Source organism: Hevea brasiliensis, chromosome 18 (assembly GCF_030052815.1).
Source record: "Hevea brasiliensis isolate MT/VB/25A 57/8 chromosome 18, ASM3005281v1, whole genome shotgun sequence".
In the NCBI taxonomy this organism is placed as follows: Eukaryota; Viridiplantae; Streptophyta; class Magnoliopsida; order Malpighiales; family Euphorbiaceae; genus Hevea; species Hevea brasiliensis.
The window spans coordinates 51648786-51661680 of NC_079510.1; the positions used below are offsets into that span (position 1 = coordinate 51648786).

General features: G+C 37.9%; 1 protein-coding gene and 1 pseudogene across 2 annotated transcripts; both read left to right on the top strand.

The window, feature by feature from the left end:
• Positions 1-1194: 1194 nt before the first annotated feature.
• Positions 1195-9234, top strand: LOC110640130 (uncharacterized). 2 transcript variants are annotated; one of them, XM_021791319.2, is made up of 9 exons: positions 1195-1399; positions 1631-3130; positions 3223-3583; positions 4262-4346; positions 4844-4900; positions 5249-5308; positions 5406-5627; positions 6206-7762; positions 8299-9234. In XM_021791319.2, the coding sequence occupies exons 2-9, from the start codon at positions 1669-1671 to the stop codon at positions 8776-8778; spliced, it is 4284 nt and encodes a 1427-aa protein (XP_021647011.2). In that variant the 5' UTR covers positions 1195-1399; positions 1631-1668; the 3' UTR covers positions 8779-9234. The 2 variants fall into 2 exon arrangements, with proteins under 2 accessions (XP_021647011.2, XP_057996624.1); XM_058140641.1 differs by lacking the exon at positions 4844-4900.
• A 1361-nt stretch (positions 9235-10595) lies between these two features.
• LOC110640115 (ATP synthase gamma chain, chloroplastic-like) lies at positions 10596-12184 on the top strand (annotated as a pseudogene).
• Positions 12185-12895: the final 711 nt, after the last annotated feature.

Sequence of the window (12895 nt, forward strand, 5' to 3'; positions counted from 1 at the left end):
ATCTAGGATTTCTGCCCTAAAACAGCTACACCTGAAAGTGAGTTATGTGACGTTTCACAATTAGCGAAGTTGTTAAAGATAGTAGATTAATTTCTCAGCAAATAAATATTCTTCTATTCTAAAACCTAGGATTCCCTTCTGTTCTTCTATAGTAACTCTTACCTTTTTCTTTTTTTTTTTTTCAATTGCTTATAAGCACGCTATCTAAAATGTAGATTTTCCATCTAACTACATTATGAGAAATTAAAAGCAAACACCAAGAAAGAGAGTAAAAGGAGGGGGCAGAGGAATTAACAGTTTCTTTTTTTCATATTTTAGTTTTTAATTTCTAAGACAAATACCAATATCTTAAGAAATTTGATCCTTCCAAAATTAGGCAAGGAAAAAGGGATGATTAACTTCAAGCATCAAAATTGTACAAACTAAGAACCAAAAATTAGGAAGCAGAACCAAAATCCAAGAGTATCAATCTCTCTAAAATTTATACACACGATCACAGAAAAAATCCATAAATCTACCAAAATTTCAACTCTTTCAAATAAATCAAAAACCAAAACTTCATCATTTCCATGCGCCTGGTTTTAAAACCAATTGATATTCAATATATGAGCTCGCTTTTAAAGCTGATGCTTGATACTGCAACCCGCTTTCAACCCAATTCCCAAGCTCCAATACCTCAGCAGCAAGGTACTCGAGGACAGCAGAAAGACACACAGGAGCTCTAGCACCCAATTGCTTGGCATACTTTCCAGCCTTGAGAAACCTGGCGATCCTCACGGCGGGAAAATGCAACCCACCCTTCTGCGCAAGTCGCTTCTCACCCAATTGATAATCCTCATCCACACAAATATCATCGAATTCATGTAAATCTCTGAAAGACCCAAAGGCAAATCTCACCGAATCCATGTAAATCACTGAAAGATCTAAAGCAGCAAGGAGAAAAGTGGGATAAAATAGGAAGAACACAGTGCTTAATGAGACAGGAGCAAAGTACACGACGTCGTTTTGAGCACTCACGACGGGCAAGGATGTGTAGGAAGCAGGGCTAATTCGCGAAAGCGGAAAACGCGTCATTTAAAAAACCAAAAAAACCCACAAGAGGAGACAAAAGCAAACGGGTAGAGGACAGTGAAGTTATTGCAAAATCAATTGCAATCTGCTGTTCATTGCGAAGTCGCTTTTAACGTAGTTGTATTAATTTGTATATGATTCCAATTGCCATTGCTTCGTTCTCCAAGCGTCATAGTTTCGTTGTCCATAAAACGACAGTACGTTTTGAGTCTCCAAGGGAACGGGGAGCTTCCCACGCTCTCCAATCACAAACTCAACAATCACAAACACAATCAACCGGTTTCTTGACGCAACCCCGGAAATTTCAATCAACTTCTCCAATTCACAGGTACACTCTTTTCCAATTCTTTATCTATATTATTTGTTGCTTCATTTCGGCGTCTCACATGTTGTGAAAATTGTTTCCAAGTAGCATTTTTCATTGTTTATGTGTTTCCAATTCAGCTTTCCTGTCTCTCTAGGGTTCCTGATGTTCCTGATATCAAATGCAATTTATATTTTATCTTTTTTTTTTTGGCTTTAAATTTCCGTTCATTTATGTTTTCTCGGATTTGCTTAGGGTCGATTGGGTTTGTATTGGATGTTTTTTTGTTCAAAATGTCTTCATGTATCAATGGGCAACCAAGTGATCAACCAAACGCCTCCCTGGATATTGATGAGAGCGGTTCAAAGCCTCAGGAGGCGGTTGAAAATGAGAATGACGATGAAGACGAGGAGGAAGACTTAGATTTCAACCCCTTTCTGAAGGGAACACCTTCGCCAGAAGCTTCTTCCAGTTTGAGTTCTGAAGTTGAAGGTCTAGATGGTAATTCGTTGAAACCAACAATGGGTGAAGTGCGAAACTATGCTGTTGGGGATTCTGAGCATGGGGAGGAAGTGGTGATGCAAACTGCATTTTCTCCTGAGAGTGAAAAAGAACTTCAAGGAATCTTTCATACAAAATCTAACAAGAGGAAATCTGATTCCATCTCTCAACAGGAAAATGAAAATGTTCGAGAGAAGGAGAATACCTTCAGTAAACCTGCAATGAGTTTGGATGATGAGGATGCTATTTGGAAGCGCACTAGGGCTCGTTATTCGCTTGCAAGTTTTACTCTTGATGAACTTGAGACTTTCCTTCAAGAAACTGATGATGAGGATGACCTTCAGAATGTTGATGATGAAGAAGAGTACAGGAAATTTCTTGCATCTGTTTTACAGGGTGGAGATGGTAATGGTCAGTCAACTCAAGGTAATGAAAATGATGATGATGAAAATGAGGATAATGATGGAGATTTTGAGATAGAACTTGAAGAGTTGCTTGAGAGTGACGTTGATGACAATAAAAGGGATAAAGATAGAAAAGTGGATCATGAGAGAGGTGGTCGAAGGCCAAAGACAAGGCAGAATAGACGCCAAAAGGCATCTGCTCAATACAAAAAGAAGCTTTTAGAACAGACAAAGAGGCCATTGCGTCCCCTTTTACCAATCTTGCCAAATGGAGCAATTGCTTCGTTTCCTACTTCTGATGCGAAGGGTTTGATGCCTGAAACTGCCCCAAGTTATCTGTCTTCTCCAGCAGAAAATGGCTTGATAAATGGATTCACTCCACAGCAAATAGGCCAGTTGTATTGTTTGATACATGAACATATGCAGCTACTTATTCAAGTGTTTTCTCTTAGCATTCTTGATCCTTCCCGGCAACAGGTTGCCTCCCAGGTTCAGGGATTGATTTTTGAGATGGTTCATAAACACGATGAAGTAATCGCCTGCAGAAGTGTGCCTTATCCTTGTATTTGCTTTCACCCTTCCTACATGTGCCCATCAGTGACAGATGAATTTCCCAACTATACCCCAGCACAATGCACTGACTCATCTTCTACTCCAAACATGCAGATGTTAGTTTCTCAGAACATTTTTACAGCTAAGGGAAGAAGTGATCCCGTTTTCAATGGACAGAATAACTCCTCACAAACTGCTGTTTCTTTATGGGTACCCTTCATGAGTGGTCCAATAATGTCCATTATGGATGTAGCTCCGCTTAATTTGGTTGGAAAATATATGGATGATGTTGTCAATGGTATGTCATTTAAAATTTGCATTTGCTTTCATATGCTCATTCAGCAGTTTAACATTTAAATTCTTGACGTTGATTTGTATTTATTTTGACAGCTGTCCAGGAGTATCGGCAGCGTCATTTGGATTCTAGTTGTGATACCTGGAATGAGAGGGCCCCACTCTTTAACCTTCCTCATTTTCCAGCCTCAACTAAGCCAAATGGTGAAGTTTCAAAAGAAAACATACCTACTGCTGTCAGTGCAGTGCCATCTACTCCTGGTCAACAACCACCTAAGAAGACATTGGCTGCTTCCATTGTTGAAAATGCCAAGAAGCAATCAATTGCTTTAGTTCCAAAAGATATTAGCAAGTTAGCACAGAGGTTTTTTCCTCTGTTCAATCCAGCACTATTTCCTCATAAGCCGCCTCCTGCAGCTGTGGCAAATCGAGTCCTTTTCACTGATTCAGAGGATGAGTGAGTGCATGCTTTCTCATTGTCTATTTCATAGGCTCTTTCAATGCTTTCATTTTACAGGTGGTTGCAATTGACTTATTTTTGCTGCTTGATTATTATTCTGCCTCAAGGTTTGTTGCATTTCATAATTTTGTCATTTTTTTGAAGGAAATGATATGAAGTTTGGATAAAGAAATTATTTATAGTCATTGCATTCGGGCTTTGATGGGTAACTAGTTCAAGTAAAAGCAAATATTTTTGTAGCATTTAAGAGTGTATGTTAACCTCTAAGATTTTAAAGGAATTAAAAGCATGAAAAAAGTGCAATTACTGGAGAGTGGTGTTAGTCTTCTTCTTCTTTGATTTACTGGGGACACATTGAGCTTGGGATATGGCCTATGGGTGGCCCCACCACACCAACCTCCCATCCCACCCAGATTAACAGGACAAAACTCTGCTTGTCCATACGGATGTTCTCTGATCTTGAGATTTGATCCCAGGTTTTCTTTGCCTGATGCTAGACTTGGGGCATTCTATCATTTTGTTTCCTGATCGTCTATGCTGACAATGCACTTTCTTTAATTACTTGCTATGTTTATGTATAGTGTCAATCAATAGTGTTCTTCTATTATAAATTTATAATTAATAAGATTTGGTTGTCAAGAGGTTCAGCAGTTTTTAATAGGGATTTTAATGCAGATTGTTAGCTATGGGAATGATGGAACATAATACAGATTGGAAGGCAATTCAACAGCGTTTTCTTCCTTGCAAATCTAAACACCAGGTAGTTTATTTTGTAGATTCTATATTGCAAAAACACTAGCTTTGGATAATTTTTGTATGAATTAAAATGTAAGCCTAGATGTGAATATGTGTGTCTATTATTCGTTTTATTTATGCTAATGATTATAGAAACCATATATTTCGATCTTTAGCAGGTAAGTTAGTTAGGTCATCTTCCTTTTCTTAAGCCTTTGGTCTATGCACTTTTATCCACTTCTGAATCAGGCACTTTGGCCCTTGTCTAATTTAATTATAAGAAGTCTTGGGTCTACAATGAAAAGGTTGTACGTGTCAATATTTTAGTGTGAATTATATGCTCCATTTTCTACTATGCATATAATTAGTTTGTGGTTACTACAGCTTTTAAATGCGTCTCATTATCAAGAAATGTATTTCTGGTAGTGCTTAGTTTTCTTAAGACACTGCTGCAAGTAATGGTTTATTTATTATATCAGCAGCATTGTGGCACTCAAGCAACATCTGCTACTTTCATTACAGATTTTTGTTAGGCAGAAAAATCGCTGCTCATCAAAAGCACCAGAAAATCCCATAAAGGTGTGCTCAAAAGCTTAGTCCTTTTTCTCAGTTTTATCTGTGCTAGTCAGAAGTATGCATTCATCTTCTTGTTTATTTTCAATAACTAACGCCTTTAAGCTGTGGTCTGCACAGCTTGCTCCTCCCTCTGCCTCCCTCCCTCCATCTCTCTCTCCATACCATGATGGAAATATTTTACCATACCAGATAGCAATATATTGTACTCTAATATGTAGTCTGTCTACTTAACTGCCCTAAAAGCACGTGTAATCTTTTTAAATGGTTTCATAATTAGTTTAGGATGTGTTCTCATTAATTCTAATTAGTGAAAACTGAAAATCTAATCCAACTTCTTGCTAATTTATACAGGCAGTTAGGAGGATGAAAACCTCTCCATTGACTGCAGAGGAGATAGAACGCATTCAAGAGGTAACATCATGCAAGACCTCTCTCAATTCTGCCCCACAGCTGCTCATAAATGCTTTTCAGCAGGATTAGTTGTCTGATTTTTATCACCTTACTCCAGGGACTAAGGATTTTCAAACATGATTGGATGTCAGTGTGGAGACTCATTGTCCCACATAGGGATCCATCCTTGCTACCCCGACAGTGGCGGATTTCCCTTGGAACTCAGAGGTCATATAAATTAGATGCTGCCAAAAAGGAAAAACGACGGATATATGAATTAAATAGAAGAAGGCACAAAACTGCAGATTTGGCAAACTGGCAACAGATATCAGATAAAGAGGTTTGTTGTCATCCACAATTTCACATCTTACATATTATGCAATTACCGTAACAGTTTGTTACCTTGTCTTAATGAGTTTTGGTGGATTAAACCTTGTTTTAATGACTCATGGCTTGTTGAAGTTTGCCATGCTCTTAAATCATTTTGCATAAATGTTTATGGGTTTGGGTTGTGAATAAGCTGGAGTGCTGGACTATGCCTGGCTTAGGTTTTATTCTAGGTCATCACATTCTATGCTTCAAAGTATAATATCAATATGTAATAGAAGAAGAAAATTGATAATCTAATATGAAACTTAGTGATACTTTTTAAAAAATGGAGCACAAGTTAAAAATTGATTAATGAATTATGTGGTTTACCTTTTTATTTTTTTGTTCTCCGACCCCTGAGTGCACATGCGTATTGTGCCATATCATTACTTGTTCCAAGTTGAGCTACATGTTTCAATAAGTAAGAAGACCTTTGCTTGGGCTTGCTATATAACTATAACTCAACTCAGGTTTTACTTGCTGTGGGGTGATTAACGGTTTGTCCTTAGATGGTTATTTAACATCATTAAGTTCTTTATTTGGCTGCAGGAAAATCCTGTTGACAGTACTGTTGGAGATGATAATGTAGATAATGCAAATGAAGCTTATGTTCATCAGGCATTTTTAGCAGATTGGAGACCAGATGCCTCATGCCTTATTTCGTCCAAACATCCATGCTTAAACATTAGGGGGAAAAATCTTTCTAGTGGTGCATTGCCAAGCGAGGGTACTTGCATTAGGGAGCAATCCAAGATTGACACTATGCACGGGTTTCCATATGCCCACTATTGCCAATATCCTCATACTATGTCTCGCTTTACTCATGTCAGACATTGTGCTCCTAATTCCGTGCAACTGAACCATCAAGTTTCTGATGCAGCACAGAATCCTGCTAAGTCTCAAATTTATTTGCGGCCTTATCGGACTCGTGGAACTGATGGCGCACACTTAGTGAAATTGGCTCCAGACTTGCCTCCTGTAAATCTTCCACCAACTGTACGTGTAATTTCTCAGGCAGCTTTCAAAAGCAACCAGTGCAGAGCTCCTATCAAGGTATCTGCCTCAGGATGTAGTATTGGTGGTGCTGGAAAAGAAAATACAGTTCCTCAGCTTCCACGTGTTGCAACTATGAGAACCACCAGTTTAGCAAAAGCTGTAAGGGATAAAGGCAATCAAGTGACAGATAATGTCACAAATTCATGCCCAGAAGAGCTTTCGAGTTCACATGCAGAAGAATCTGGAGTTCTTCATGATACATGCGGTGCTGAATCAGATCTTCAGATGCATCCTTTACTGTTCCAGGCCCCTGAAGATGGCCGTCTATCATATTTTCCACCAAACTGCAGTACTGGTGCTTCCAGTTCTTTTACATTCATTTCAGCAAATCAGCCTCAATTGAATCTGAGTCTCTTTCAAGGTCCACACCAAGCAAGTCATTTTGCTGATTATTTCAATAAATCTTCAAAGACAAAGGAATCTGCTTCAGCATCATGTGGGATTAACTTCCATCCTCTTTTGCAAAGAGTTGATGAAGAAAATAGTGACCTTGCCACAGCATGCTCCAATACCCACCAATTTGTTTGCTTGGGATGCAAATATGCTCAATTTCAAAATCCTTTAAGTGCTGCTCAGACCGCATCAATGGTCAATAGAGGCCCATCTGCTACTGGCGCAGACGAGAAAACTAATGAGCTGGACTTGGAAATTCATCTAAGTTCTACATCCGCAAAAGAGAAAACTAAGAGAAGTGGAGTTTTTGGTGCAAATAATCAACCAAAGTCAACAATAAGTGCATCAAATGCGGGAAATACAATTGAAAAGCACAAAACTGACACTTCATGCCACCAACAGAGTTCAAATTGCCCACTTCAGAGCAACCTTGTTTCAATTGCTGATGCATCAGCTGTCTCAAGCAATAATGACAGTGGTTGCAATATGGATGATCTAGGAGACCGGTCTCACCCAGAGATTGTGATGGAACAAGAAGAGTTGAGCGACTCTGATGAAGAAACTGAAGAACACGTAGAGTTCGAGTGTGAGGAGATGGCTGATTCTGATGGGGAGGAGGATTTGGGCTGTGAACCAATTGCAGAAGTGCACAATAAGGTGACCTTGCTATCTCTTTTTATTAGTATTTGACTACTTTGGATTCCAGAGACACACAGGAGACTCAGCTGCGCTCTTGAACTCCTCATGACTTAATGGAATCACTGTCATGTGATTATTATGTCCAAATCAAACTTTCACTTTAATTTGTTGATACATTTCGTAGTGATTCACTATCTCACATAGCTGTTCTACATATAATTCACTGCATATCACATAACTGATTAGATCTCTATTTTTTAACTGCTGGGGGTTGGCATCCTCATTATGATGCCATCTTTTTCACAGCTATTCTTTCATTCTGGTTCGTCTTGCTGCTCTTGCATGGTGGGAGACAATCTATGTTTCTTTGTTTTCTGATATTGTTTATCTCTTGATGTTTGGGGTTTGATAAAGTGCCATGGTTCAGTTCCTTTCTCATCTACTCATAAATGCTTCTAATATTTTTTCTAGTGGAAACTGATTACATTTCTCAAAATGCCTCATTTCACATTTATTTCACTAGTTGACATTCTATTTGATTATTTTGTTAATAGGATGTTCCAAGTTTGGCATCAGAGAAAGTTACAACTGATGCAGATTGTGGTGATAAACAATGTGAATGGAGGAGTCCTGTTCATCCTCAGGGTAATACTTCTGTCCCTGGGAAAGGCAGTTCTTTCTTCAAGTTGGGTCTGGCAAGCCTTGAGAAAGATGCTACTGGTAGCTCTTGGTTAACTTTAGATTCATGTCCACCTGTTGATCTTCCAAGCACAAAGGCTAGGTATGAAGGGCATACAGTCAGTGATAGTCCTATGTCCAAAAACTTAGCTTCACGTCGTCCCAATAGATCCTGCAAGAAGACTACAAGCATGAAAACAGTTGTAATAGAGAGGGATGTTATAGACATGGCACAACAACTCAGCCTTGGTCCTCTTGCTGTTTCCTCACTGAAGAAACCCAGGAAGCGATCTTGTCGAACAAATACAGGTTTGAGCACAGGAATGGCAACTGAAAATCCCAGTTATGATAAGTGAAAATTTCATTGGTTGATTGTAGCTTGACTATCTTCTTTGATAATCAGCAGGCAAAATTTTCCCTAAAAAAAGAAAACAGAATTAGTTGAATAGTCTGAATTAGCTATAGTCGTTTTGCTTGGCTTTCAACTGCCCAATTAGCAAATGAGCTTGTGGAGTCAAAGCTTAAATATCAAAGCAGCAGAGAAATTGACTAACTGGACTTTGAAGGATGCTTTGCTTTCTCACTAACTCTTTTTTCTTGGTGCTTTTCTGATTCGTATGCCCACTGGAGGTACTAGGAAGGGTTTTCTTTCTTTGGGTTCACTGTGTTAATTTATTGTGAATATGTTTTTAGTGCATTAAGATTAGGGAATTTGTATTGTTTCTTTAATCGTTATGTTGTGTACATATGATATTTTGCTTGTAGATTCTGTTAACAGTCCCAATTTGGGAGGAATGGGTTATTGTGAATAATGTTTTTTTTTTTTTTTTCTTTTTCTGCTGAAACATAATGTAGTTTAAAGAGATCAATGAAAAAGGGAACTACCATACCTTCCTTCCTTAACAAAGGAAATCTAGTTCCTAATGGATGAAATCCTTTCATGGCTTTTAAATATTTGATCATTTACTCCAAAAACTTGAGTATTATTGTATTAATGAGGTTTGCAACTTTGCATGGTTATTTATTAGTACAAAAACAGCCAACACAATAGCAGCTAGCCATCTCAAGAAAAGCAGAGAACTTATTTTTTTCTGCAGCAGAGTAGTGTGCCTTGCCTGAGGAAAAAGGTAAGATTTCATTCATCTTTTTCTCTTCAGATTAGATATTTCAGGGTTTTGCTCGACACAAACTATAGTTTTTGTGTTCTTGTGCAAACCCCAGCTTATTTTTTAAGCTTGGCATGCAGAGAAACAGATAAACAATTGAAAAAAAAAAAGGTCCCTTGGCCATGATATTTGGATTTTTCTCTTGTCAAGTACTTTTGCTACATCATTAGATGAATGTAAAATTGCAGGGCCTTTACGGGTTTGAGTCATAGCATTTGTACATCCTGTTTTCAGTTTCAGGCTTTTGCAATTTACTTCTCCCTGTTGACCACTGCTTCCCCCTCCCCCACCAGAGAATAGAAAAAAATAATAATAAATTTTAAGCCCCTCAACTTTTTGTGTTTTTGCTATTGAACCTTCCGTGAAAGTTTGTTTTTGATTGAATCTGTGAACTTTTATTTTTGGTGACATTGAAGACTTCTTTAATTGGAGTCATGCTTGTGTTATTCATACCCATTAACCCACGCGTCAGACTTTTACTTTAATTATTATTTAAAAAAAAATGATTAAAAGCAAAATGAGGTAATTTTTGACTTTCACTGCATGGAACTTGAGCCAGTTTTGCCTCCCAGAAAGCATCCTAGTCGCATAGCAGCATAATACTTCTGATCAGAATGTGTGGGATCACCGGTGCAGTACCCCTAATCCGCATCTGCCTGAATATGTACACTGTGTTGCTATGCTGGTGTAGTAAGTCATTGCACCAACAGTGATGTAGTGAATCAAGTAAGATGAATTCTCTTTCTGAAAATTTACCTTTTGATCCTTCAGGAGCACTTGGAGCAACTTCTATCTTGATTCTTAACTTCTTCCCTAGTAAGATAACTTTCTAAAACTTTGAGAATTTTGAAAATATTGAATAGTTTGGCTTGAAGCTTCAGAAAATTTAGCTATCATTTTTATTTTCCACGCCATAGACAGTTTGTATTAGAATTAAAAGCAAACTTCCTTACGGGGGTTGCAAGTCATAGAATGTAAGTCTCAATCTCCCACGTTGTCTGCTTTATTATTATTTGTGCGAACCATAATGCTAAGCAATCTCAAAATCCTTATCCCAAAACTTCATCCACTGCCTCTCCCTTCCCTCCACTCATTTCCCCTCTCTTTTCTTCCATACCATAAACAAGAAAAAGACAAGACGCAAAAACAATTCTGTATACCAAAAACCACAGCCTGAACTCTCTCTTCTTCTTTTTTGATCACTGGCCAGAGCTACAGAAAATTCACTACCACCATGTCTTGCTCAAATCTGACAATGTAGGTGTCCTCAAAACCATCTCATTGTGACACCTCTTCACTCTCTTTTCGCTCTTCTCTCAACCCTTTTCAGCTTCCCGCACATAGTTCGTTCAGCAGCAATCCTTCAAGATCGTCTTCTGTGACCCCAATTCCTGTGGCCCCCGAGAGCTTCGAAGTCGTATAGATTCAGTAAAGAACACACAGAAGATCACCGAGGCTATGAAGCTTGTTGCAGCTGCCAGCTGCCAAAGTGAGGAGAGCACAAGAAGCTGTTGTCAATGGTAGGTCTTTCTCTGAAACTCTTGTAGAAGTTCTATACAATATTAATGAACAGCTCCAAACTGAGGACATAGATATGCCTCTCACCAATGTTAGGCCGGACAAGAAAGTTGCTCTAGTTGTTGTTACTGGTGATAGAGGTCTTTGTGGAGGTTTCATCAATAATATTATCAAAAAAGCAGAATCAAGAATCGCAGAATTGAAGGATCTTGGACTTGATTATACTGTCATTAGCGTTGGAAAGAAGGGTAACTCCTATTTTTTAAGGCATCCTTTTTCCAGTAGATAGGTATCTTGAGGGTGCCTCTCTCCCTACAGCTAAAGAGGCTCAAGCAATTGCAGATGATGTCTTTTCACTCTTCGTTAGCGAAGAGGTTGATAAGGTGGAGCTTTTATACACAAAATTTGTGTCACTGGTTAAGTCTGATCCTGTTATGCACACCTTGCTTCCTCTCTCACCAAAGGGCGAGATTTGTGACATCAATGGGAACTGTGTGGATGCTGCTGAGGATGAGTTCTTCAGGTTGACAACAAAAGAAGGGAAGTTAACAGTAGAAAGAGATGTTGTTAGGACTCCAACAGCAGATTTCTCACCCATTTTGCAGTTTGAGCAGGACCCAGTTCAGATTCTTGATGCCTTGTTACCTCTATACTTGAACAGTCAGATTTTGAAGCCATTGCAAGAATCACTAGCCAGGGTAGGATGAGCGCTATGAGCAATGCAACTGACAATGCGGTGGAATTGAAGAAGACCCGTTCCATAATTTACAATAGGGAGCGTCAGGCAAAGATTACCGATGAGATATTGGAGATTGTTGCAGGTGCCAATGCATTAACCTAGAAAAATAGTGGTTGTTCTCTACTCATCAATCACCACCTCCACACTTCTGATTCTCTTTGGGTAAATTCGTGGGTTTCCTCTAATTCATTCAAATATTCTTGTTTTAATAACAGTTATGAGATTAGATACTTTTTTTTTTTTCTCCTTCCATTGTAATTCTCAAATTGCTTAAAGAACTCTGTGCACATTGAGAACGGCAATTTATTTTGGAACAAGGGAGCATTCTGCTTATCCTTATACCTCAGCCTCTTCCCCTGGTATTTATACTACTTGTATTGCCTGACGTTTTCACTACAGGATGCCTAATATGTTACTTCAGTATCATTTTTGTCTTTCAGTTCAAATGCTAAAAGAGCAAGGCCATTCATCATATTCTGAAGAGCTGCTTGCCTTTTATTGTTTTAAGGCATCTTGAACGCTAAATAAAAATTGCAGAGGCATGGTCAATGAAAACTTCAGCAAATCCTTTATAGGAGCTTAATGCCATCATATTCATATACAAGAAGTATGGAGGATACTTCCAACAACATCAACCCTAAAGGAAACATTGGAAAATGAAACTAATCCAACATAAAGGGAGATAAAGAAAATACACACGTTTGATTCTTCAAATATTCTCATATAATGATTAATACACTATTCTTGGATTTTGCCAAATTCAGATGAATCAAGGAGATTAAATTCAAAAGAAAAGCCATTTTAATTTAAGTTTTGATCCGTCTAATCTTGTTTTGATTAAATTTATAAGGATCCTTGTCTTAATTTAAGTTAAAATTTTAAACTGACCTATTTGTTTAAGGCTTTTTTAGAACTTTTAAGTTATGCTTATAAAAAAAAAAATTGTAGGAAAGGATTATTATTTTTATTTATTTTTTTGTTAAAAAAATATTTTTCTTGTAATAATTTAAATTAATTATGTACATTAATTTTAATAAATTTAAAATTATT